Here is a 27,735-nt window from a genome sequence, read left to right as displayed (position 1 = left end):
CACGACAGCTGCATTTCATCATGACATCCAGCCTAGGATCACTGTGGCTGGGTTGGGACTGTAGCTCTGTTTCCAGCATGCTCCCCATTTGCCTGTAAGTTTAGTGTGGTGGATGCTGAGTAACCCTCCTTCTTCCTTACATCAGCATCTTTGAGGCTTTAATATTCTGTTTGATCTGTTTGAGGCTGTGGGAGGAGTAAGCAATTTTCTGTCTGGCTTATTAGCTAGGTAGGGAATATTCCCCAATAAATACATTCTGTAGCATTGCCTTTAGACCTCTTACCCATGACATTGTTCTGCCCTTTTTTTGGTCTTTTTTAAGACTTTTTTGTTTAACTTTATGCATTCAGGCAAGTAGATATAATGCCAATAACCTGAGAGCCAGTGTTATTTATAACTTTACTGCACATAACACCCTCATTCTCCCCACCACCCTTTCACTCTATAAAAATATACAAGAGTAAACAGGCACTCCAGAAAAAGAAACCCAGGCATCCAGTGTTAAAACTGAACAGCTAAGAGCTTAGCAGCAGCAAATATAACCTCACCTCCTTGTGAATAATGCCTGCTATTTAGTCTGGTTACAGATGCACCATACTGCAAATACTATGCTGTGGTATCAGCTTTTCTATACAATCTTTAACACAGGTCTGGAGGATTATGTAAGTAGAGGCCAAAGAACCCATTTGGAGAATGGAAAGAAAAGCAAGTATGTTTAAAAATTAAGACTTAAAAAAAATTGTAGAAATCAGACTGAAAATGCTGAAGTACAGACTGTGTAATGTGAAAAAAATTACATACCTCAAAACAGAGGAGAGGAGAGGAGAGGAGAGGAGAGGAGAGGAGAGGAGAGGAGAGGAGAGGAGAGGAGAGGAGAGGAGAGGAGAGGAGAGGAGAGGAGAGGGGAGGGGAGGGGAGGGGAGGGGAGGGGAGGGGAGGGGAGGGGAGGGGAGGGGAGGCAACAAGTCTTTAGCTGAACAACTTTAGCTGAACAGCTTTGCCCAACTTTCTGCCCAGATACTGTGAGCAGAGTTTCACATCAGTTGCCTGCAGTTTCTTTCAAGGTACTGATAAAGGGGTAAGCGTCACTTAAAACAGAAACATCTAATACTCAAGTCTCCTGCTCATCACAGATGAGGCATATCCCTGGGTAACAACGTGGGCTTCATCTATGTGGAGGCTTACAATAGCTTCAGAGCACTGGGCCAAAAGTCCCAGCAAGCCTGCCATCAGGCTGAGAAGTGAAAGGGCACCCAAATGCTTCTTTTGTGTTGTCTCATGAAGAAAATCTTTAGAAGAATTTTACAGGGAAGCTTTTAGAGAAAATAAAAATATTTATTTCTTTCCTCTACTGAGGATTTCTGAATTCACACTGACATTTGACTGAGCAGTTACTTAGCATGCTGTACACCACATTTCACTTACAACAACAATGGACACAGTAAAGTTCCCCTTTTCCCCAGAAGATGACAACAGTGTATATTTTTCATAGAGAGTTACAATTTTTTAAGGTTTAGGGTTTTTTCTTCTTCTTTTTTTAAAGGCTCAAACAAGGGAAAATATGTTTGAAAGGAAGGATCTATGGTTAGAGGGACACTGAAACTGGAGATACAAAACTTGTTTCTATGATCCATTAAATATCCTACCATGGTCAAACAGACACACACAATAACAATTATATGTGCAAAGGATCCACAACCGTAGGTCTTCCACCACCTCTAGAAGTTGCTTCAGCAGCAGATTTTGTAATCAGTAACAGGCACCTGTAAGACAAAAGAATAAGGAACAAGTGTTAGCAGAGAGACACTTCTCCCATCCACAGCTTGTTGCTCATTAGAATTTGGGAGAATCTTTAACATCAAGGGTAACTAATTCATCTTCCAGTCCTGCACCATTCTGTGATCAGCAGGTTAACTGGTATCTGATTTATCTGTGATCTAGGTGTACAGCAGTGGCAGCAGGGCTGTCCATGGAGACACCCAGAAATACCCAAGCCTATAAAAGATGGAGGAAGTGAAGCAGAATCACACCTGTCAGCCTCCAATCAGCAAGACCACCCTCCATTTGGTGCACAAAGTGGGTGTTTCTACCCACCAGGCAGCATTATGGTTTATGTCACTTATGTTGTTAACAGCACGCTGGGGAAAGGTAAGACAGCAAACACACATTTGTAATACACCAGCCAGCTCATCAACAGGAGCAGTAAAACCTTTAAAACAGACATAACAGCAAAAGCAATTAAGGGAACTCCTTCAGTTCAGAGCTACCTGGGGCGAGCACATGAACTGGCATACAAGCTGCCTGGAGGCCCTGGAGAGCAGTTGCTGAATTAGTGAGGATTGGAACAACTAATTGGTGATTGTTTATCAAATAATACACTAACAATTCCACTGTGCTCTAAGAGGGAGGCAAGAATAAAGCCATTTCAGGTGCCACCACTGTGAACTTAGCATTTTTCTAAGATACGTAAGACATATTCTTCAACTCTTTTAAGTGTCCATATGCAGACTAGACGGAGGCTGGCAGGAGGCACATTTACAAGTGCATTTATTTCAAGTGTCTCTGCTAGTTCAAAGGGCTCAAACAAAAACTGTTGTCTAAAAAAAATGTGGTTTAGAGAGGAGAAGGAGTACAATTTATCACTTTCGAGGTGGGAGGAAGAGATGGCAAATATGGTACTAATTAATATAAAACCTTCTCCTTCCTTGCTGCCCCGCTGTCCCCAAACACACAAAATGAAGAGTCTACTCTGCTCTGCTCTCTCAATACTCTTGGCACGTACCTCCTTCTCTCTCCCCCTCACACTCCCTCTCTCTCCATAAAGGGGCATGAAATGAGAAATTTTAGCAAGGTTTCTTTACAGAAGAGAGGCTTGGCTTCAAGCCCAGTATACATATGTGGGAGGGAGTCTTCAAAGAGAGGCTCCCTCAGCGCTGCCCAAGAAAGCCGTGCTTCTCACGGTCCACAAGCGAGGCTTTCTGGGACTCACTGGCTCGAGCCCCACCAGTACTGCCTAGGTCCTCAGAGGTAATAAATGCCCAAGGAGGTAAAAACATCTGCATGATGCTGTCTTGAATTTTCCTTAGCTTGAAGTTTAGGAGAAAAATGACTGCATGTCGAGAGGAATGGCTAAAAAACCCCAAACCCAACCAAAAACAATCCCAAAAAACCTGGGGTATCACTGGATTTCCCTTTTATATAGCATGTCCAGTAGTATGAATTAGTCAATTTATACTAAGGATTATTTGTTGTCTTTAGCTTCATACAGATGATTTCTTTTCAACAAGTCCTTGTAGACCCTTGTAACAGGGTATTGGTATAGTTATAAAAGCATAGACAACTTACACTTACAAAAAGACCGTTTGCAGGTATAGTTTAACAACATTTCCATCAGCAAATGGAATTGTCCAAGAAAAAAATCCTTTTCTTTTTTCCCCCAGGTCTAACTTCATACATTCTAGGGCTTTTGCTAGCATAGCAATGATGACAAAACTATAATAAATCCCACCCTGACACAGCTATGCCAGCAAGACTAAAGCCTTCACCTCAATTAGGTTGAAGTACTTCCTATTTCAGCCAGATTTGTAGTACAAGTTTTTCCCCTCACAGCACAGTGCATCCTCCCAAATCACCTGGCTTTGCTTTACTTCCTGCCCATACTCTGGTAAACATGGATCTCCTCAGACAACATTTACAGCATCACAAATGCAACTGCATGCTGACCTAGGGCCATTTAAAAGGAGTTTATTTTTGATTGTTTAAAAAAATTTCCCTCCATCACGCAGACATTCTGCAATTTTTGATGAACCCTCATCCCCACCTTACAGCCAGTTCTGACCCACTTCTTGGTATCGTGGTAGTAAATGCTGTACCACACAGTCGAAATGTATGTTTGCTTTAGTTGTGTCTCCATCCTATTTTAAATTGCACAACATCAATCAAATGCATCTAGTTTCCTCAGCTGTATTTCCACTTTGAACATATCAGGAGGTAAACAAAGCAGCCAGCTCTTAACTGATTCTTTTTTCTGTAATTAAATGGGAGTTTCTTACCGTGGCCAATGAAATCCAGAATGCTTCAGTGCAGATACCTGAAAAAGAGAGAAGGATGTTTAAAAGACAGTCTTTTGCTCAATGAAAGTTTAACTCCAAATAAAAAAAAAACTATTGCCAGCATAATACTATAGGTTGAGTTAAATAAATAAATACTTATCTGATTAATTGTTGCCTGGAATCCATTTGTGCTTGTATCTCTTGAGTTAGAGGCCATATTAAAAAAAGTGCACAGGAGATTTGAAATCTGAGGACAACCTAAAGCTTGATTCTAAGAAGGCTCAATGCACCAGTACTTTCCCATGGCGTGGGTGAGACAGGTTTAGTCATCAGGTGTGACAGAGAGCAGTCTGTTGGAATCCAACATTACATGGAGAGCCAACTAGAAAGCAACGTATTTAGCACATACACTGCACACATTACAATACCCTCAAAGAAAAGAAAATCAGGTGTTTCAGTACACAGGTTTTATTCAGGTCAGCTGCATTTCAGTCTCTCTGAAAAGCTACAGCAAGTGCCTGGATAGAAAGACTTTCACGATTTGGAGATTATTGCCAGACATCAACATCACTGTTATTCACATGTGGGTGAGACACTAATGCACTATGTATAGAGCTATTAAGACAAAAAGACCCTTCAGAATTATTAAAATACCTTTGAAAATTAGGACTTCACTCAGAACCTAGTTTTGTCCATCTCAGACTTCTCTTTTTTAAAATCCTTCTGCCTTTCTCTTCTGCAAGAACACTCACTGGAATCCTTTCACAAAAACTCAAATTGATTTTTAAGGGCAGGAGTTTGTTTGTCATGCATTTAAACAATACCCTGGCACGGGGTGGGTGTAATTACATGGGAAGAGACAGATGGCATCGGCTCAGAGACTGAGGAAGTCGAGCATCCTATCACACTCACGACTTTCACTTTTTCCTCCTCAGGCAAGTGCTAATAGCCTCAAGCACCTTCCCCAGCCCCACTCTCCCAACCTCTGGGCCTTCCCAGCTCTCAGCAATCTCTGGTGAGGGGATTCCCTGAACCAGAACTGCATTTTTGTGTACAATAGCTTTTGGGAGAGTTTTCTTTAAGGGGTATGTCCAAACACCCCTGTTGGCATGGGAACTCTTGGCATCTACAATATCCCAGGGTGATTTCACAGCTACAGGAAGTCCTTTTTGCCAGCTTTAAAACTGTCACCTAACCATTCTCTTGAGGCTGCTTGGCTCCCATGGCATGGGAGAGTGAATGGGTATTTTCTATTTGCTTTCTCCATGCCACTTGAGAGTTCACAGACCTTTGTTTCTTCCTGCTCAGATAGATGCCCAAGTGTTGTTTTCTGCATGGGAGTCACTCCACATTTTTATCAATATTTCCTGTATCATCTCCCCTTCTTCTGCATCCTTTCTAAAATGAGGGAGCAAGGACGCAATATCCAAGTGTGCCATGCATTTATGTGGTAGCATAAAGACCTTTCTTTTTGTTCACAATTTCTTTACCAATCAGTCCCAGTATTCAGTTCTATTTTTTTTTTTCTTTTTCTCATTCCTACTGCACATTCAGCAGACATTTTTATACAATTATTATAAACCAAGGTTTCTTTCCAAATGGTAATTTAGATTCCATCACTGTGTATTTCAAATTAGAATTGTTTATCCTCGTCTGCACTATTCTATGTTCATCAACATTGAATTTCAACTGCCGGGTCGTCCTCTGGTCACTCTCTGTGGTGAGGCTGTTCTGCAGTCCCATAGCCTCAACTACATCCATGCCTCAACTATCCTGTCTGATCTGGTATCATCAGGAGGCTTTTTTGCCTCATTCTCCACCTCTTTCAGGACTGTGCTGAACAGCACCAGACTCAATAGTATGACCTCACTGGTCTTTCCATCCCTTCTCTAAAAGTTGGCCAGTTTTCCCCTCACTTTTATTTCCTAAACCGAAGTTATTATTAATAATTAAGGACTTTGCTCCTTACCCCATGGCAGCTTGATTTCATTGAGAGTTTTTGAAGAGGTATAAATAACAAAAGCAAACAAACAAAACTTAGAAAATTTGTTTATGTGATTATAACAGAAGCACAAATATCCCAAAGCTCAAAAATCTTCTGTCCAACCCTTCTTTAAAGTAACCCTTATCCTTCACACACCAAGCTTTTAGCTTCTTCTTGAAACCACAGTGTGCATTACCTACACCCTGGAATAACTCCTCCCCAGCCACAGGAGTTACCCCATCTGTGGGGAATGTGTCACTCACCTCGAAGAGAGCTTTTCTCAATGTGCTTTCTTGAATCACAGAGAGCTGCTAACAGGAGGGCCAGTTCCAGACCCAGTTATGGGCTGTAATTGTCCCATTCCTTCCAGGAGCTGTAAGCAAGGCATGTCATAGGAGACACCAGCTCTGGAGATTTTTTCCTATATAGTCCATCTGGAAAGACTTTTCTCCTGTTCCTTTGTATTTTAGAAAAGCTGTAGCTCTTCTCTCCCATTCCCAGCCTTCTTGTACACATGCATAGGTTGAACAATGGTGTACATTCCATGCTCACACAAACCCTCTGGTTTTGAATGTTGTTCGAACAACGCAATGCCACATATGGTTTCCCAGTGTTCAAGAGCAGTTCAGAAGTCCCAATTTAGACTCTGAGGCCCACCAAATAAAAAGGAATAAAAAGGAATGTGATGCATATGTTCCCAGTTCTAGCTCAGCAAATGTAGGCTAGAGGAAGAGAAAACACCAAACCTGGTAACTTAATATTACACGAGATGAATAAGTATAATTTTCTAAATAAAAATAATTGGCTCAAATATAATGCCAATAACCCTTCAGGGACTTGAGCTGGTGAGTACCATTGAGAATAATAGAAGAGGCAATTCTTACTGCGTGCATACACTTTAAGAACAAAAACACAGTATGAGAATTTTAATTCCAATGATTTGGATAAAGCTCACTGCCCTGAATCAGCAAGCAAAGCACAACAGGAATGGTGAAGTACAAAACTAAAAGAACTGCAACTTCCAGACAGCAATCCAACCTCAGCTAAGCACAACTCCAGGATTGCTAGGACAACACACCAGGTGAATACTATGCTACAGTATGTAGCTTCTTTAGGAACAGGACTTTCACCATAGTAAGTACAGGCCCCTGGCACACACCACCTCTGAAGTGGCTGGTGGTCCTCACAGAGCAGTGTTGTGGATGGAAAGGTGTCTGCTCAGGCCTTGCATTGACCTTTACTGCACCAGAAGCAGTAAATAATTTCTCCTAAGCAATCAAAAGTCGAAAAAATAAAACTTGAAGAAAATAGATACTGGTGTTATTCTGATTCTGCCTCTCCAGCAGAGTTCTGCTCATTGCAACCTTAAAGCACAGAAGCAGCTGGTACTACTCCAGAGACTGGTCAACACTGCAATTAAAGGATGCACTTATTCTTTACACAGAGCCTCTAGATTTCCCCAAGGCAACCAGTGGAAACCCCAGCCTACCCTTTTCAAGGACATAAACACTGTGGGAACAGAACAGTCAGTCCCTGCCATCCTGGCCAGGATGCACCTCCTGCAGCACACATTGCTTCCGTAAGACCCAGTGCAGCAGGGAGCAAGGAGTGGATTCAGCCCAGCTCATTCACCATTTAAAAATTAATGGCAAATGCAGCCTCTCTAGCCGCGGGTAAGGCACCCCAGAGACCTCTGAAAACTAATGTCAGCCCTCCAACTCCTGTTCCTATTACAGCACTAATCTTCAGGTTCATCCACACACCGGTACATGCTTAAAGCAGCCTGTTAACTCTACCAAAGGACTGATTTTCACCCGGCTCACATACACAGAAAGGTAAATGCAACATGCCGATACACACATTCTGCTATCAAAGAATGACTTAGAAGTATCACATTTTTAATATCACATACTTATTTACTGACGCCTGCCCTAGTAGGCATATGTAACCTAATACTGTATTTTACTGATACTGCAGTCGGTATAACCAATCTCCTAAACTCTCAACCCTCTCAATGGATTAGTATGATGTGTGGAGCAGTTTTAGCTTACAAAGCACTACTTTAGTGTGCGGAGTTATTGATTTAACTTAGAATTTCTGCTATGTCGTGTATTTTTACTGATTTACCTTTACAGTCGTGTAAGAATATCTTTTCTCCCCAAAAAAACCTTGACACACTTCCTTATCCAATACAAAATATTGCTCCTAGTAGGATTTCAGGACAGGCAATCAGTAATCAAAATTATGGACTTTTGGAAAAAAATTTTGTGTTGCAGGGTTCTTTCCATATTACTCATGTCTTTTTTCCTAAATAAACCTGGCATACCCCCTAAACTTTCCAGAAATTTCTCAGAGAAACACCCACAGTTACATACCAGTGTACCCTCTCCCCTCTTTCAGCCTCAAGCCGGGTAGATATTGATACATAAGGAAAACTTTTCCCCCCCATCTGGAATACTTCCCAAAGGTACTGATACATTTTCCTTCTTCTTAGCCATAGTAGTCACTCAATCCTCTAGTCCCCTCTCCTTTTGAATGCTGCAGGAATCTCCCATGTGCCAGCCCCAGTCCCACCTCACAGTTCCAGCACATATGGAAAGCTGCAGCTGAATAGTGCATACAAATAACAGCAATAAGATAATCCTGTGGCATTGCTAAAAGCTTATTTTGAAAGCATCTTTTAAAAACAAGACCAGACCTGAGAACCACTTGGGAATGCCAGTGACATTCTCCTCCAGCTTTTCTTCATGACCAGCTGTCTCTGCAGCCATACAACTCCAACTCCTACCTTCTGCCCTGCACCACACCTCTTTCATCACTGTTTATACAAGTATATTTTCTTCTGTTAACTATTCTGTATGTTTAAATCCTCCTTTATTCTGCTATGTTAATCAATAACAGTCCCCATCACCTCTTTCATTCCTCTGCTAATCAATGTGGTATAGAAAGTGCTTCAATTTTCCCTTATGATGATTTCACATAGCATAAGCCATCATCAAAAAAGAAGCCTAGAGTCTAGCTCTATACTTTCTCCCTTCTTCTTTGCAGAGGTAGAACTATATCACTAGTTAAATATGCCAAAAGGCCCACCTAGTCTGTATCTTGAAGTACCCCAACTCACCACATTTTTGTACATTCAATGAGTTACTGTATTCATCTTTGACTGTATTCATCAAAACCCTCCATATCAGCCCATGGCCAGTAGCCAGTGACATGGCATGTGACTTTAGTAAGCGCTTAGACGTACAAATAGTTGCTGCACATCTTTGATTCACATCAACCAGTCACATGTATGTTTTTCTCTGACTTACGGCAAATGCAGGGTAACTCTTATTAGCTTAAAAAAAGTCTTGCCTCGTGGAAAGAACACCATACGGTTCTATGCCACTTCAACGCCACAAGGAAATTGCCACAGAAAAGATTTACGTGTTAAAGCATCGCTTTAGTCTCAGATACTTTACCTTGGTTTATAGTGTTTCCAGATCTTCACACTTTAAGATAATGTTATCATAGTATCTGGATGCTACCAAATTCTCACTAAGTTAAAAAATATATTTAAGTTTGTATTAAAACTTCTGTTATGGTAAATAAAGCCGTGTGATTTCAAAAGGCACATAGATCATAAATAAATGGGTCTAGCAACCAAAATCTTCTCTCTCACACAATGATAAATTGTGCCATTCCAGCAGCTATTTAGACCTCACTGCCTGAACTCATGCTGACCTGAAACATACCCATTCCTTCATTACCTCAAGCTTTGTGTCATGTGCAGCATCAAACAACTTATCTTCTTCCTGCTTACAACACCTCCAGCAATAGCTCTCTTTTCAAAGTTAAAAAAAAAAAAAAAGACAAAAAAAGCAGACTATTTAAAATGGACTGATGTTTATGAAGTTAAAACAAAACAGAACAGCACACCCGACTCTGTTCTGTGCTTTTCAGCAGCACAGTATCCTGCGGTGGCCTCAGCCAGCTGGGCTCTGTGACCCCTAGACTGATCCCTTGAGTGTGTTCCCATTTTATCACGCAATGAACACTCCAGCCCCAAAGCCAGCAAGAAGTTTGTCACTGACTTCAGCTGAGAACAGGAACCGGCTCAGTCATAAGAAACCTTGAGCTAAATAAAGCAGCAAGAAAAGGCACAGGAGGGAGGTGGGGGGTGTCAGCTCGGAGTGCTGTGGGGCACAGCTCTCGCTTGTTACCAAGGTTACTTGTTACTTCCCCACATAAGATTTCATTTTCAATCACCAATAAATCTACAAAAGTTTGACCCCCTTGAGTGGGAAACTGGGCTTGAAATGCATTAAGTATGTGCTGCAGCCTGATTTGGGGGGGAGGAAAAGGTTTCCAGACATAACATTGTAGGCAGTTTTGAGAAAGAGTTTACAGGGAAAGGTGTGGATGGGGAAAGCTCTTTTCCAATGAAGACTTGCTACTATGTCCCTGCTTTGGGTCTGACAATAAGTATGACACATCAAAAATTTACTGTTTGTGTCAAGAATGTGTCTAAACAAAAACTGACCTGAATTTGGACAAGTATAAGTCCTCAAACAGAATGGAAAAGAAAAACACCAGTTAAAAAACAGTCAATAAATATATATTCAATTTTTAGCTGCTTTAGCCAATAAGCTGCTTAGGCAATTTCAGCCATTCCCTCAAGGCTCCCAAGCCAGCGGGTTTGCTCCAGGCTGGGGCTGAGCAGGACTTTCCCTGAAACTGCAATTCCAGTGTGCTGAATGCCGTTCTGTATAAAAGCATGGATACCCTCTTCCCCTACCAGTGTTTCCCCAGCCAACACCCCATTTGTTCCAGTGAACATGGAAGAGAAAGTTTTCAGAACCAAACACAGTAGGGACAAGAGTCAGGCTTGCAACAATTAGGGAGAAATAGAGGGGGACAAAGTATGTTGGTAGAGAAATCTCTCTCCCTAAACCCCTAATGACTGGCCTGGAGAGGCTGAAATTAGAACAGATGAGAAATGGGATCTGAAAGTCATGGAAACTGAGATCATTCACAAGTCTGGTACTGAAATCTGGCTAAAAAAGCATGGCAAGGAGGTGTGGCAACATGGGTGTGAGTCTCAGCTCTGATGATCTTGGATGCAGAAGAAATGTTGAGACTATGTCCAAGAGGTACCAATTGTCTGAAGTACCTTTGGAAAGGAGTCCAGGCCTTCAGTCCAGGAGGTTCAGTGGGAACAAACCAACATGGCAGAAAATACCAAACGGAGACAGACCAGAGGAAGATCCTTGATCAGGGTAATTGTTGTGGCTGAGCCAAAAACTGAGATTTCTGTCAAATATCTGTGAAGTCAATCATGAAGGGGATTGGTGCTGCTTCATGTGCACCTGTGGGAAACATGATTGGTGGCCACCAGTTATTCCGCTAGTGGCCCTGCTTGATGTGGGAGACAGGAAGAGCTCTGGTCTGTCCAGTAACTCACAGAGGTGCACATTTCACACCCTATCATTAATTTGGGGTTTGCAAAGAGTTGGCAGGGACCAACTTCTTCCCCTGTGCCTCTCATATCCCCTGGTCTGTTCATGTAGGTTTATTTTTAAATACTTGATTCTGTTACCTATAGCTGAACCCATTCCTGTGGTGCCTCAGCCTGTACTTATGTACACACCTTTATCTCTTGAAGCTCAATGAGAGTTAGGAAATCGTGTTTTGAAATGTGCACCTTGTCATTGTATAAAGACCTTATATTGTGGAGGAGGCGAGAAAACAGGTATTTTCCATACTTGAGAAACAGTTATGGCCATATTGAAGAGTACAGCCTCCTTCCCCTCAAAGAGTGTTTTAATCCTAATATCATACAAGAGGATAACTTTCACACTACGGTAAAATCCGATCTGAGCAGCCTCATTGACTTAGGACAGCATTCCTTCTCGTGAACAAGCACAGACAGTATCATTCTGGGATTTTTTCATTAATTTATTTAAAACATGGTGATTTCAAGTTTTGCATGCCCCTTTCTGTCAGGTACTCAGAGAAACTTTGCTAAATAAAATCTGTAAGCATCACTACAGATGGGAAAAATAGAGCTCCATGAAGGAAGAGCATTTGCCACAACTCCCTATGCAACCCAGGAAGTGATCTGGAAGAGAAGATGTAACCTTCTACAGCACAAGCCTCCTCTATGGCAACCCGAAAAAAAAAACAGATCCAAGATTATTTAGCTCGTGGTGACACTTGCCTATCAGTAAAAAGGCTGAAAAAAAAAATCTTGATCACTGCCATAGTTCATGAACTTACACAAAACTTTCCAGTTCAAAGCACACAATAAATCTGGCATATGGCCTGTCTCACCCGCCACTCTGAGAACTACCAGGTCATTTGTTTCCTGGAAGGACCACTTCCGTCAGATCCTGGTGCCATTTCCTTCCCAGTGCAACACTGGTTGCATGGCTGACAAAGGAAAGAACAGTTCTTGCTGAACTTGCAGCATCTCAGAAGTTTCATCATCTCCAAGGGATCTTCTTGTGTTTCCATTACTACTCCTTCCCCCTTCAAATACTGCTCCTTGATATCTGCTGTTCAGCACAGATGCACTGTTTTTGCTCAGGGGTTGGACCAGCACAAGCCATTTAGCCTGGCACTTTGAATAAAAATGTTAGAATGCCTTTTACAGAAGAACAAACATTGACTCATGTTAGGAAATGTCACTTGTGAGATGCGCTATTTTGCAAGACCACCATGGTTGCACTGCCTCACTCTGATCAGCCACATGCATACTGGATGACAACAGCTGAAGATTAATTCCAGTAAGTTATTCATGCCTGGAGGTTCAGATTTCCAAGCAGAAGCATGTGGGCTAGACTATGGCATTTTACCACATCTCCAAGGAAAGTGCAGTGGGAAGTCACAAAGGGCCAAGAGGGGCAGAATAGCTTGTACCTGTGTAAAATAATCCCTCTTCCTGCTTCTCCAGGACACTTCACCATCAAAGATGATATGCCAAGGGCCTTTTATTGCTGCCAGCCAGCACTGCCAGACAGTATGCTTACAAAAGGTGTGGACATATTCAACCTTGTACCCCCGCTGGAGGAAGATGCATCATTTATTCAGCCAGGGAAGCAGAAAAGGCCATTCTCAGACAAGCAAGACAATGTGTTTCTGTGACTGATCAAGCCGGGACCTGTTTGGCCCTCAGCATTTATTTCAGTTCCATACTTCTTACATAAGAGTCTTCAAGCGAGAAAGACTTGAGAACATGACAGTGTGAGAAGAGATACTGTCAAAACATAAGTGTGAGGGCCTATGCAGTGAAGACCCTCTCGAGAATGATTTCTGCCACAAGGACAAACTGTTTTCCTTGGATTGTTTCTGACGCACATGGAGCATGAAACTGATGTCAAGGAGCATTACTGCAAAGCCAGGGTAGAGAGGTTCAGCCAGCCAGCACTTAACCCTCTGCAGAAGGAGATCCAAGGAGTGCCTGCCTCCCACTGCTAGTCCGTGCCTAGGGTTTGAGGAATATAAACAGCAGTGAGATTATTTGAGATATTACATATTTTTTCCTAAAGTCATCATATTACACACTTTTTCTTCTACCATGTATTTTTTTAAATAAGGAAGGAGGAGCAGCCTGCTTCTCAGGAGGGCCCAGCAATCCCACCTCAACCCCAGCAACAACTAAGGGAGTGCCTTCAGCATGCAAAATTCCACTGAAGACAGGACTAGAAGATATTACTTGCTGATTCCCACCTTTGAAATGGACGTTCAGAACCAACAAGAAAAATGTCTCTAGTATAATATTCAATACTACCAAATCACTACACAGAAACCACCAAGACATCAGGTCTTCAACACACAAATCCAGTGACTGTTGCATCCTTGAAATTCACTGTCTGACAGCTCCACATACTGAGTAACAAAATATGAAAATTTTGGGTAAGTATTAATTAAGGGATGTGCAAAGGAGTACAAACTGAATTCTTCAATATACTGAACACTAGTTTAACCACCGGACCCATGTTTATGCTAGGCAGAAGTTCAGACAGAAATCACCTTGAAACATGGCATTCGGTTCCCACATAGGAACAAACTACAATAAAACAATTATTAAAAATAGCTGTAAGTTCTCTACTGATTGTACTGAAAATCAGAAAGGTTTTTAAAATAACCAACAAGAGTGTGAGAAGTTTTGTTGGGCTAAATATAAACAGTAAAACACATTGATCTTTTAGGCGTTCTGATGGACAAAAAAGTCCAAACTTAAAGTCCTCTCCTTCTCCCCACTTCTATAACCTGGGAAGAGACAGGAGACATTTATAATGATGTGTAGTAAAGTCAATTTTTCCACTGCTTTGCAGTCATGTACCTCCGTAAAACAGACAGAAAAATGCTGCCAGTGGAAAGACAGAGAATTTCTGGTGTGTGCCGTTTATCCTGCCATTTTACAGCAGTGTGGGTATAAAACAGGCTCACTCGGCTCTCACGAATCATTACAAAAGTCCAGGTCAACAAAGATCAGGCTCCTTGTCTAAACTGTCAGCTGTGATCCTCATGCTGGGGTTACCTCTTCCAGTCCCAGGCCTTTCCATTTCCTCCTCCTTTCTGCTAAGGACACAACGAGCAGCCACCACCAAGATTCACACCCACCTTCTGGCTCGCTCGGGGCTGAGGGGATGGGGGCATTGCTTACATGATGACGCCAGGTTACTCAGCAGTGCTCACACTGTGAGGATTCGTAGGGCTGAAGATATCCTGCCTCTAAAACACACAGCACTGCTCTGGCAAAGGACTGCTGGAAGTGATTCTGTGCTGCTGTCTCTTGAGACTACACAGACCACTCCAAAGATTTCCACCCCTTTCGCATCTATTAGGCAGCTGCTGAACTTTACTGCCACAAATTATCCGTATCATAATACAGCATGTTTTATGCAGCTACAAGTTACTCAAGATTACCAACACCTCAAGGAACTGAGAAAACAAATAAACAAAAAACCAAAAAAAACTAGCCAAAAAAGAAAAATGGGGAAAAATGTAAACACCAAGCTGGAAAATCACCTTCACCTTAAGCAAGCCATGTTAGAGGCTCTGTTTTAAAAGCAGCAAGCTCTGGATTTCAGCCTGAGATACAGACAGTGTTGAAGCAAGCGGTTTACTCCAAATTCAATATAACTAGTATTTACCAGAGAAGGGAAAAGGTTGAGAATACAGAGCAGGTCAAGTAAAAGGATTGTGCAAAATTGAAAACACCTGCAAGGTGGGGCACATATGGAAGATGTGCTGACTATATAGGAGTACATAGGAAGAAAAAGGGGCTTGGATTCTGGCTGGAAAAGAGCTGTCTAGTGCCATGAGCCAGCATCTGAAACAGTTGAAAACCATTACAGCCACGTTCCCAAGCAAACAGCATTAGACTGCCTTGGGCTTAGTCCTCACAACTTCACAGGGAACAGCATGGGAACTTACCAGACAGAGGCCAGTGCTTTCCCATTTTATCTTAGTCTTTCCCAAAGAGCATGTTCAGGTGTGAGCAAGCATTTGCAGAAGTGTTGCTGCCATCCTGCTCAGGCTTCCTTCAGCCCAAATTCTAGAAGGACATGGACACAATCCTCTGAGCAGATTGCGAGTAAAAAACCAGCGGGGGGGCAGGGAGGAGGAGTCAAAAAACCACTCCCCATATATCTAAACTACAAGGGATAAGGTAGTAAATTAACTTAGTTGGGGTTATTTACCCTTCAAGTTTTGCATAAGAATCGTTAGGAGCTAATGAGATAGGAAAAAATCTGGAAGAACTGTTGAAAAGATATGGTTTTATAGCCTGTCATAGCATTTTTTCTTAAATAAAATTGGTTTTAATAAAATATTAAATATTAGCTATAATAAGCTACTGAAAAAACAGTGTGTTAAATATTAGCAAAAAGCTCTCTAACAGTGTTGTTCTAGAGTCGCACCCGAGAGCCAGCTGGGAACTGGCTGTGATAATTCTGATGCTTCCAAGGGGGCAGGAGCAGGGGAGACAGCAGTAACTCACTAGAGGTAGCTTTCAACATTACTCATTTTTTCTAAGCAACAATCTCAAGAGGAAAACTTAGCTCCATTCCTCCATACTGTTCCTCTCCTCTGTACCCCCAAATGTAGTCCCCCAGCAAGTTTAGGTTCTGATCCTAGCTGCATGTGTAATCAAGTCTTGTAACAGTCAACAAAAGCATGAATTAATAAATAGATTATTAGATCTAAGTATTTTCATGATCCAGTTCTGCCCTGGCTCTTACTTCATTAATCCACGCACAAATGGCCTTCAAGCACAGATTGGCAGATTAACACTGCCAAAAGCCAGACATCCCACTTCTGTACTTCACAGCAGTCTAGTATCTGAGGATGCAGCACACCCTTTCATATTAACTGAAGCTCCTACTCATCAGAAGCCCAAAGGAGCAGTACTATTGGAAATGCCACTTGATTAGTCTGTGACTCAAGGAGAAGAGCCTTATTTTTTATTAAAGCAAAAATTCTCATTAAACTGTATTTTTCAGTAAACTGGGACTAGCTGATCTCCACAGCTTTTTAGAATGTTCTGGTACAGTCTTCAGCAGCACACCAAATACAGCGTTTCACAAAGCTAGCTGGAAAGAGTTTGCAGAGTCTTTTAAACTTGTTCTCCTTTTAGTTAGCATAATGAAGATAAAAACATTTAGCAGAAAAGAAAACTAGGATTTTCCCCCCTCCTTAAATTCTTACAGAGCTTCACTTTAGGGGCAATTCAGCCTCCTTTCAGAGCTGCTTTTAGAGACTGTCTTAAAACAGGTAACAACATTCAAGGTTTGGAAAGTGAGAGGTCACATAATGCAATTACTTCAGATAATCAGACCGGCAGAGTTACTGAGACATCAGCAGTGTTTGTCACTGCCTCACAGGAGCTTAAAGCACATAAACAAAATCAATTCCAAGTCCAGAATCCCAAACAAATAAATCGGTTACCCAAACAGATGAGAAAGAGGGAAGCAGTTTTCCCTGAAGCTGCTCAGATTTACATCAACAGAACACAGTAACCCACTGTTTCTAGCCACTTTAGAATGTTAAAGGCAAAACATAAATTGACACCATAATGTCATCTTAATAAGCACAACCAGCATCAGTATCACAGTCCTGGCCCACCTACCACTGCTCTGGCCTCCCCCTTTGAATTTAATATTGAACAGGGAAACAAAATATGAAGGTGCTTGGTTGTTTGTCGTTGAAATTAATTGGTGAGTCAGTATTCATCAACAGATAAGTAAGGATAAGGACACTTCCACGCATGGTCCTCCTCCATGAGGTTCCAGCAAGCTTTCTGCACAAATCAGTTAAAAGTTGTGTCTGTGTAAGAAAGAGTTCTGCCAGGTACTGTGAGAATTACGGTGCACAACACCTATTCTATTAGAAATAAATGATCTCATTTACATTTTAATTCTGCGGAACAAGCCACTCTCAACAGGGCAGTTTGCTAGAGTTAGTGCAGATGTACAGAAGTTATAATTTTCATCATAAATGCACATTATGTTCTCATCAGAGAAATGAAAGGACCAATAGGCATATTAGAGAAACTGCCTGTATGGGGAGTCCCTCCACATCTTCATGAACACAGTCTCTTCCTATCTTGTAGTGTAGATATTTAGCACAGCTAAATATCACAAGAAGTCTCGTTAGTCAAATGGAAATAAGTACAGAAAGCATTGTACTTTTCATTGACCCTTTGAAATGAATAACACCATATAGATGGAAACCATGCCCAAATATCTAAAGCTGTAAATAATTTAATTGAACAAGCTCTAAATACATTCCAGTAACTACAGAATGTACTGATACCTCTCTTTTACTTAGGGTTTCATTTCTTTGAATTGTGTACTCCTTAAAATAAGAACCTGCCATCCCTGGTGGATCAGAGGATGAAAAGACAAACTCTTGTGTAGGTGCTGCAGGGCACCAAAATATCATTTCTAATTTTTTTCTCTTTTAGCAAAGACTGCAATCAGGGCTGGGTCAAAGTCTGCTTAGAGGATGGGGACATTGGTTTTACTGCATGCCTTTTGTATTCACTGTGATCTTAATATTGCTCATGAGAAATTCAAGTAGTATTTGGCAAATAACTATGGCTCAGTGAAACAACCAACACCCACTCAAGTATTAAAAGACCTTCACAAGTTATTTCTACAGTGGCAAATCACATGTTTATGGGATGTTAGTACTTACAACAAACTTACAACAAACAGAGTCCTCATTTTAAGATATTAAGTAGGGAAGTAACATTAACCCAGCACTTTCATTTCTGAGGAGACAGACGCAATCATTAAGCTGAAAGCTATTCTGAAGCAGATTTTTCTTCAGCATTTCTAACTGGGTTTGTATCACTTTATACAGAACAATCACAGGAGCCAAAATAAGAACCCTTCCAAGTCACTCTCACTATCTTTCTGGCTTTATGACTATTAGCATTATGGTTTTCATGACAGAAAAGCTTCAGGATAACAGAGAATCCCAGGAAAACCTATAGCTCTTTTGTGAGCATTCCCAAAGCAGGGCGAGAGATGGTTTTGCCTGATGTGAAGATCTGAGTCAGTGCCAAACACAACCCAGATAAAGTCTCAGGGATATCCAGTGGTGGGGTCTCAACAAGCACTGTTTCCTTCTTTTTTCTCTCCCCTTCCCATCTGGAACTTCAAACCTTTGAGTTGCTTTAGAAAACCTCAAGATGAAGTGGGGTTACTTCGGGATGAGATCATCTGTTACCTACATATGGTATCTGTAAAATGCTCTCTTCCAAGTTTCCCATAAAATAAAAAAAAAAAACACAGAAGAAACTCCTCTCCCAAACCCCCTTTCTTGCTATCCCAAAAGAAGCAGAGGGCTAAAACAGCATTCTCCACTGATTCAGCATTCATTATACATTGAAACACATTCAGATCATTTTCAAGAAGCTGTCAATGGTAAAAAAAGGAGTAGCTTGGTGAAAAACTTCCCTTAGATCCAAAATTTTATGTGTAAACAGAGTGTATGAATTTAGCAGTTCTACCCACCTTATAAGTACACTATTGTCAAAGGCAATCCTCATCTCAAGTATTTTTAAAATTATTTTATAGATGCTGCCTGAGAACTGGGGCAGCTCAAGAAGGACACCTCACAAATAGCACACAGATGCTCAAGCACCACTGTTTTTGTCTCTAACCACTCACTGAAACATGCCTTGCAGCAGAGAGGGAAAAAGAAGTCTGTAGCTTACAGAGCAAGGAAAGAGTCAAAATGATTTTGCTCATTCGCTGCCCCCCCTCCGCTTATCATCATGCAGGAGGAGGAGGGCGATCTATTGATACTGGGTGTAAAGACAGCTGCTCTTCTGATCCTGCGTGGCTTTTGTTAGCAGCAGCAGAGCTGGTGAAAGAGAACAAACGCTCTCTCATAAGTGCATTGTTAGGGCAGGAGACAAAAGAATACCTGTTTTGAATCACTGAGGACTATTACTGTAACAAAGTACAAGATAACATTTTGCCAGAGGATACAAGAGATTCTAAGAGGAGCAACAATGAAACCAGACAACCTTTCTGTCATCTTATCAAAAACTGCTTGGGGTACTTACTGAACAGTGGGGGGGGCAATAATAGCAAATAGAGAGCAAACACAGTTAATCTTTGCACAAAGGCTTTTTGATAAGTAGTAAAATAGAGTGGCATGCTGGCCTTTGCCAACACACATTGCTTAGAAATAAGAATGTAAGACAGGCCTAAACAATTTTAAAATAAACAAATCCATACACAACAGGGGAATGTTGCATGAATGAATTTCCTCATTCTCCTTTTTCAAGCAATTCAAGAAGCAATCAAAGAACTCTGAGGTTTGCTATGCTTTTACATACTTTTTTTGACACATTGCTTTACAGAACCTTCACAACAGCCCACTATCAGTAGCTTTGGTGTCACTGTATGGTATGTAATTGGAATAGGCAGATCTTTGACATAAAAATAATAATCTCTGGTAAAATTACAGTACTACAGTGTATCACAGCATCAGAACTATGGAAATATTAATACATGGATCTTTGACAATACAATGTAAGATGTCACTTTGAGCAGTTATTATGCTAATAACTGATACTTATTATAAAACAACATGAAAGAGGTAAGCTATGTGGGTGTAGAAAGGCATATTTAGTATTCAGAAAATGTATTTAAAACGGAAAAAAAGCAAGTGCTTCATACAGCATCTAATCCCACATTAGGCAGATGAGGAGTTCCCTGGCAGATGGGTGTCAGGGTACCCTGGGACTTGGATGAAGCAGCACATTATCTCTCAAGGGAGCACACATGCCAATATAATTTACAACATCCTTCGAGCTTGTTTTTGTTATGCAGTGGGCCAAACTGGGACTGAAAAAATGAAGGCGGGGGAAAAAGTGGCACTAGAGCTTTGAGGATTAACTCTAAAAACTGCTCATCAAGTCCAGCAGGGTTTCAAGAGAACATATTCTGCTCCATGCTCACTGACTTTAAAATAAAATAAAATAAATTCCAATACTAAGGAAAGAAAGAAACCACAATGAGGAAAAAGTTTCATACCAAATTCCCTATACAAAGCAAGAAACAAGCCAGCATCATGATTGGTTCAATTTAAGCAACAAGAAAGTGTCCGTTTACATTTAAAAAAAAAAAATACTAAGATGATTAAATGTTGTATTTAAAGCCAAAGGAAATATTTACAAAAAGTTTGTAATATAAGGAGGAATCCAAGGAAAGAGAGTGTCTGTTTGCCTGATGGCTAAAGAGTAGATTTTTCTAGGGTTTGCCTAGTTGGGAAAGGAGCAAGTTATAGATATTCTACATTAATTCTCACCTGGGCTTTTTTACTCTGACCTAAGACCCTGTTTTCCACCTAATCTGAACTACAGAGTCACTCTGGGGGCAGGATAACCCATTTGGCACAGGGCTACTACACTCTAAATTCAACCCTTAGCTGTGCTTTACAAAAACATCCATACAACCAAAGCCAACCGAAGCCATTCTCATCCTTACAAATATATCTCTCAGCCCTGAAACAAACACAAATGCCACGTTTGTGAAGACAGAGCAGAAGATGCAACACTTCAGACAACAGCCATAAATAAAATTCTTACATGCACAAACATAATCCATTTCAAACAGGAATGTTGGTGCTTATGCTGCAGCTGTGGGAAATACCTGTCTTTCAACATTAAGCCTTGCGAGGATAATGCTTAGCTGCAATCTAAACCTTGGTGATTGCAGCAGAACAACCAGAAACTGTGTGATTACTTATTGCAGCTCCCAGTCAGGGAGAGGAAAATCTGCCACACAGCTCACATACAGGTACAAGGAACTCCTTGTCTCAAACAAAAGAACACAGGGAATCATTTGGATTTTGCTTACAATTGCAAGGATTTCGTCATGGACACTTCTGTGTACAGATGCATTTCCAGGGCAATTGCACTGACCGTGGCCTTGATCACAGATCCTTCTTTTAATTACTTGGCAATTTCCTGGGTCAAGTTTATTCAACCGCCCAGCCATGCACCACCTATTCTTCCCTCTCTTTCAGATTCCTACAACTTTTCCAGGTTAGATGCAGGCTCCCTGATAACTTTATGGCCTTTTATATGGTTGGAGTCTGCAAACTAAAAGTTACTGCTTTACTAGCATCACAGCAATAGACAGCTGTGACCAGCCACTGGTGTGTTCAAATCCCTGACACCTCACAATCTACAACTCCTGGAGCATGTCCACTGCAGAATAAAAACTTGTCTTTCCTCTACTTTTCATTCTGAATTTAATTACTGCCCAACATACTATGAACAAGATTTGAAGAGTGGTATTTATCCAGAAGAAAGTACTACTGCTATCATCAGTTAGACCTGGAGCAGGCTAGGAAGACGACAAGAACACAAGGCATATAGGAGGGAGCAGCAAGTTTTCCATTGTACACACCCTTTAGAGATATGCAGATGTAAGGGGGGGAAAAAGAAAAGCCTTAGGCACATTCCTCCTAACTCCCATGATTAAACTCCTACTTTTACAGTATTTAGGGTTTGGGGTTTTTTTTCCCTAAACCTTTAGTTCTAATAACCAAGGTATTTTGTCATGCTTGCAAATTTCCCTTTACAGGAAGGTGGTGGGAAGAGCATCAGAAAAGTCTTGAAAAGAAGATCCTTCCAGAAGCTAAAAAGCAAAAGTCATTCATAAATCATTCATCAGTCCTAAGCCACACTCATCACTGGGATCCTGTTTCATGACTTGAACTGCCAAGTCTACCCTAACTGCTGAATTTCCCTTCCCAACAGGTGAACATAACTCATTTTGCTTTGTGTGCTAGGAAGCCCTGGAATTTTTCTTGGCATTTTAAGATAAACTGTCCCTTCAGGCTCTTACAGTCTCCTCTTCCCTTCTAATACCAAAGCCTCAATTAGACCATGATTAAAGAGGATGTACTTACAGATAGCAGCAGAAGGTAAAGGTTGTCAGTTTTATTACAGGTCAGGAATGTGTTTCTCTCTGTACTCTAGACTCCAGAGTTTAATGGGAAAATAGAGTTTACTAACAGGGAAGTCAGATTTTCTCAACAGGATTCAGTCTTGATTATCAATTAAACAGGCATAAAAATATCTAACCAGATGGTTTCTGCAAGTCAACAGAAGTCTTAAGGGGAAGAGAACTTACACTCATTCACAGAAATATCTGACAGAAAACTAAAATCCAACAGGAGATGTGCTTCACGTGATGCTTTAAACTCCTCTTTGCTAAATGCAGTCTGTATACTGCAGAATATTGCTTAACAGAATTCTTCAGCTCCATTTTCTTCATGAACTTGTTTATCACACTTCAGAGTGCTGATCAGTTTTTAGGAAAACATGATGCAAAATTATTAACTACTGTGGCATAGAAGCCAGGCATGGAAGTCTTCACCCTATTTGCATTGAGGTCCAGCTCCATTTATTCTCCTTTGCTTTTGACCAGTTTCCCCCTGCTTTCCTTGCATTTCAGCTTCTGCACAAGGTTCAAACAGATACCTATTTTTAATTGCCAAAGACAACATTGCTTTCTCCTGCACAGTTCATCACATGGTTTCCTCACAAAGATGACACTGTCCCATAGTGTTTAATGGGCAACATTCAGTTTTGGATCAGTAACAAGTTGAAAGTCTGGTAATGCGCACTCTCCTAATTTAGAAATGGAGCTTTATAACACTGAAATATTGCAAGAAGCTCCACTGCTTGCCCTTCCATTAATTTGTTACTTACTGTGTCGGATTCTCATCAGCAATTCTTAATTGATGTACTCTAAGCCATGCCATCAAATGTTCTCTATGGATCTAGTTGGCAATAACGGGTAATTTCTAAATTTTGGTAAGTTAGTGATTATTTAGGTTGCGATTACTTCAGAGTAAATACATTCTTACATTTTGGAAAGTCCCAATAAAGAGTGGGCACTGCTACAGATAAATAATATACTGCAATAAGTATTCTTATAATGGTAATGTATGATGCACGGCCATTTTCCAGATGCTACAGAACTAATTGTGCTGCCAGCTGAAGCAGCCAAATCCAAAACAGATCCATATGAGGAATTACTGTTGAATCAACCTCATCAGTGAGAAAAGCTTCTGCCATACAAACCTTTTTTCACCTCAGCATAATCTTCAAAAAGTTAATGAAATGCAGCCTACCCCTATTACAGCTGTAAACCCAAAGTAACTCCCATATAGGTGATTTGGAACTGATGTAAAGGAGAGCCAGGACTAAGAATATTTTCCATCAGAGCAAAAAGTGATCTCTTAACACAGTGACATGACACCACCACAAAGCAGCCTCTGTGTGGAACAAGCACTGCCTGGCAGAGATTCCACTCTGACCCGGAAAAACAATGTACTGGCACAGCTGTCATACTGGAGCTGCATCACCACCCCAAAGTTCTTTACACCCTCAAGTCTACAGCACAATTGGCCCCATTGGTTTGTCTGTAGGGTAAAATATTTCTCCACAAAAAGAAAAACCATGTTTCTCGTCAGGTTTTAAACAAATAGGCAAATAGGATGTATGGACTTTAAAATGAGAAAGGGTGACTAGAACAACTAGTTTGACTTTCTTGAAACAAAAGCCAAAAGTCTTCAGCCAAATATACAACATAAACAAAACCACCAAGAGGAAGACTTGTATCACAACCTTTCCTAGTCATCACTTAGCTAATCTTTACATTTTTAGTACTTCTAATCCTCCCTCATCAATCAGTATCTCTAGGTCCCAATTATTTTAGTAGCACGATCCCTGAGCTGTATCATGTAAAGAAAATTAATGACCTTTAAAATAGAAGGTTTACTTACACAGACATTAATTGCTATTGTAGCATAGATGAATAGTTACGCAGGCCCATGAAATGTTTCACTCATGCACCTAATTCCAGAGAAGGGAACACTTTAGTCAAATCCTTGGATGACAAAAGGTCAAACGCAGTGAAGTTCCTATCAGAAAAAAAACCTGCTTAGGTCTGTTTGCCAAGTACTACAAACAGGTTAACCATACACATCATTAAGTTCTGAATCCCATTATGATCATATGACATCAACCTGAATGCAATTACAGTGCCCTAGGCAGAAGATGTCATTTTAAGTAGAGAACCACTACTCTGGACAAGTTTTATAAATTATTCTCATTAATTACCATTTCCAATTAGAGGAAATAAAAGTATTAAATGGCCGCTTTGATGCTGGAAGTGACCTTTCACCTGGACTGTCTCCCTAATGGATGAGGGTTAAATTTACTGTGACAGCACCTAACCACATTTGGTATGGCCTCAGATTTGATGGTACCAGTATCACATCAGCAGCAGGCTGAGTTGGTGAGACCATGACATGCAATGTTTGTAACAGAAGTATGATTATTATTATGAATATTGTCCAATTACCTACTTTACATTGCAGTAGCTTAAGAATGACACATAGCTATACTATGACCTACAACAGGATTTTCATAGGAATGCACATTTTTTATATTTTTTTCTGCCTAATGTATCTCAACTTTATTAATTTCAGCTCCAAAATGTTGGCATTCCCAGTAATAACCAATAACTACAAGTAAGCAAATCATAGGTAACATCCCTCTCTCCAAACAAAGAAAATATTGTATTTCTAACATAGCAGTGCCTCTTTCAGTTAGCACAGACATGTGAAATTAAATAGAAAAGCTCCAGTGAGTGATTTTTTTACTAATCCCGTGTAACACATTTTGCAAAAGTGTCAAAAAGAAATATAGTTCAGTTGCTGAATACAGAATGCAAATTGTTTACTTTATAATCCAAACTTCTCTATTTACATAAAAATAACCTCACTACGGCAGAAATTTTAGGCTACAACACAATATTAATGGAGTTCGATTGCATATTATTCTAAATGGGTTATTTTACAGTCATTGTAGCGTTAGATCTAAATACAAGACACAGACTCATACTTGCAGTATATTTTAGTGTGCAAACAATATTTCAAAAAGAGCCATAGGTAAGCACCAGAAAAGAGCTTTTCTAAAACTACCACCCTCCTAAACCCAGTATTTGTATACAGGCAAAAAACTCTATTTTAGTATTAATGTTACTTATCTCAGAATTACAACCTGATATTCCCATGAGAAAGACTGACAAACACCTCCTGGTTGTAGAGTAAGTCATGTATCACCTTTGCATTACTTCTTCACTGACATTTTTTTAGTGTTCCTTTTACGGGCAGGGTTTTGTTTTATATTGGTTTTACTATCGTCCTAGCTGTAACTGTATGTTACACATGCCTCTCTACAGTCCATCCACGAAGGAAACAAATCATTACAGCTTTTACTTACAGGGCCTGACTTCTCAGTACAAGCTGTAAGGCTCATGCTTCCGTCCTCAGCATCACTCAGTGCAGGGGCCCTTCTATTAGACTGTGTCATTAGCCAGGACTCCTCTGGAGAGCTCTGCTTCCACCGGGAAGTGCCATAAACATGAGCTGCAGCGAATGCCAGCTGGGAAGAGAAATGCATTGCTGCATCCCTTTAATGGGAGAAGTTGCTCCCCAGTGCAGCTGGCAAGCTGTTCTCAGGCTCCCCTTTGGTGCCAGCCAGAAGACAGCAGTTCATGTTCACCAGGAATTACTTTCTATTTGCTTTCATCTTCCTTTAGATTGAAGCAGTATTTTTGCGAATGGATTAAAATATTTAAAGCTGCCACTGCCATATGACTGGGACAGTATGCAGGCTTCTGCTTTGGGAGGGAGGTGATCCCCACCACTTCTCGGAGCCTGAGGGAAACTGGTATTGATGTCAGCAGTAGCCATGAGCCTGAGGAGCGTGTCATTTACTCCAAGCAGCTGTCACGCCTCCCAGGGCCAGTGCTCCAGGAGGACTGAGTACCCTCCTGGCAGCCACGCTGCCATGGACTGTGAAACCAGAGCTTTCACACCTTTGGTTCTGTTACCTCTCCAGAGCTATCTGACCTTTTGAAATCTCTAGGCTTTTTCCTGAGGACCTAAGAGGTAAGCACCATTTACTGCTAGGACTTACACAGTTCTGAAAGTCTTGGCTCCACACCAAGTGCCAAAGAGCAAGGGTATCAAACATTCCTGCAAGGAATATCTTCATGTAAAAGCCTCCTGTTCAGCTTGCCATGAATCCATATCTGACTGTGAGAACCCGTCTCCAAGTTACTGAAATAAGATCAAATCTGAAATTCTTCCAATTAAATATTTTTGAAAAATTCTTTTAACCAGCTCACCTCCCCCACTGACCCATTAACTCTCCCTCCAGTCTGCTGGATCTGATGAAGCTGCATCCTCAGAGATCCACAAAGAGGGACTAGAAGAAATGGAGAGGAGGAGAAGAAAGTAGTAGGCAAAAAGTTAATATTGGGTCTCTCTTGCCCAGTGTCTAGCCCTCACTTACATTAATGAAGAAAAGTAGAATAATAACAAAATTCCCAAACGAAACCAAGAAAAAAAAAAGGGCAGGATTTTAGAAAAGCAGAGGGAACTTCTCAGACTTTGAGTATAACTGGGTCATTGTCATCTGCCTGTGACTCTGTAGAGTACATAGTTTGAGAGACAGTCAGAAGACTTGGTGCACAAAGCAGGCCACAATAATGAGCAATGGCAGATTTGCATGTCAGGTCTTTCCACCATAGTAGAATTAGTCTACTGATACTGTAGACATGACTAAGGATGGCGGGATATGAGGGTAAGTGATAGAGACAAAGTGAATGATTAAATGGCCTCAGACCTAACTTGTGACCTCATTCTATCATAAACAGCAAAAAGTGAGAGAACTCGTGTGCGGATCAAAAAACCTGGCAGGGTTAGCTGAGCACGTGAGACAAAAGAAGTAGCACAGCGCACTCGTTCTTGGGCTGCCATGATGTTCAGTCTGCACCAGCGACCAGAAGACTCAGGTAGCATCTGGGTCCCAGAACAACCTTGCTAACTATCAGGGGAAATGATTAAGCTGCTTCCAAAGATAAAAAGCAGCAGCTGCTGATTAAGGAGAGCCAAGAGGCAGCAAAACACTCTCAGTGTCTGCTGCAGAGCAGTAAGCAACAAAAAGACTGGAAACCCATGTGAAAAAGATGTCACTTTCAAGACCTCTCATGCATGTAGCACACAGCTCACCAGGCTGAACAGGGACCAGTCCAGAAATGCTGGTTAACTCTGCACTGCATGATCTCCACAAATCCAACCCAAAAGCCTGATTCTAGG

The 27,735-nt window shown here is 41.0% G+C and overlaps 1 protein-coding gene across 1 annotated transcript in view; it reads right to left on the bottom strand.

The window, feature by feature from the left end:
• Positions 1–1,363: 1,363 nt before the first annotated feature.
• LOC309577307 (uncharacterized protein) overlaps positions 1,364–27,735 on the bottom strand; it is a 44,629-nt gene continuing 18,257 nt past the window's right edge. Inside the window, exons 3-4 of the mRNA XM_082289228.1 lie at positions 4,053–4,090; positions 1,364–1,763 (exon numbers count right to left, since the gene is read on the bottom strand). Of these exons, the coding sequence (XP_082145354.1) occupies positions 1,676–1,763; positions 4,053–4,090 (126 nt within the window). The 3' untranslated portion in view covers positions 1,364–1,675. The remainder of the gene's footprint in view (positions 1,764–4,052; positions 4,091–27,735) is intronic.

The sequence above is a fragment of the Coloeus monedula genome, assembly GCF_965178545.1.
Source record: "Coloeus monedula genome assembly, chromosome: 1".
NCBI lineage: Eukaryota > Metazoa > Chordata > Aves > Passeriformes > Corvidae > Coloeus > Coloeus monedula.
The sequence above is the reverse complement of the archived record's forward strand: the minus strand, read 5'-3'. Positions and strand labels throughout refer to the sequence as shown.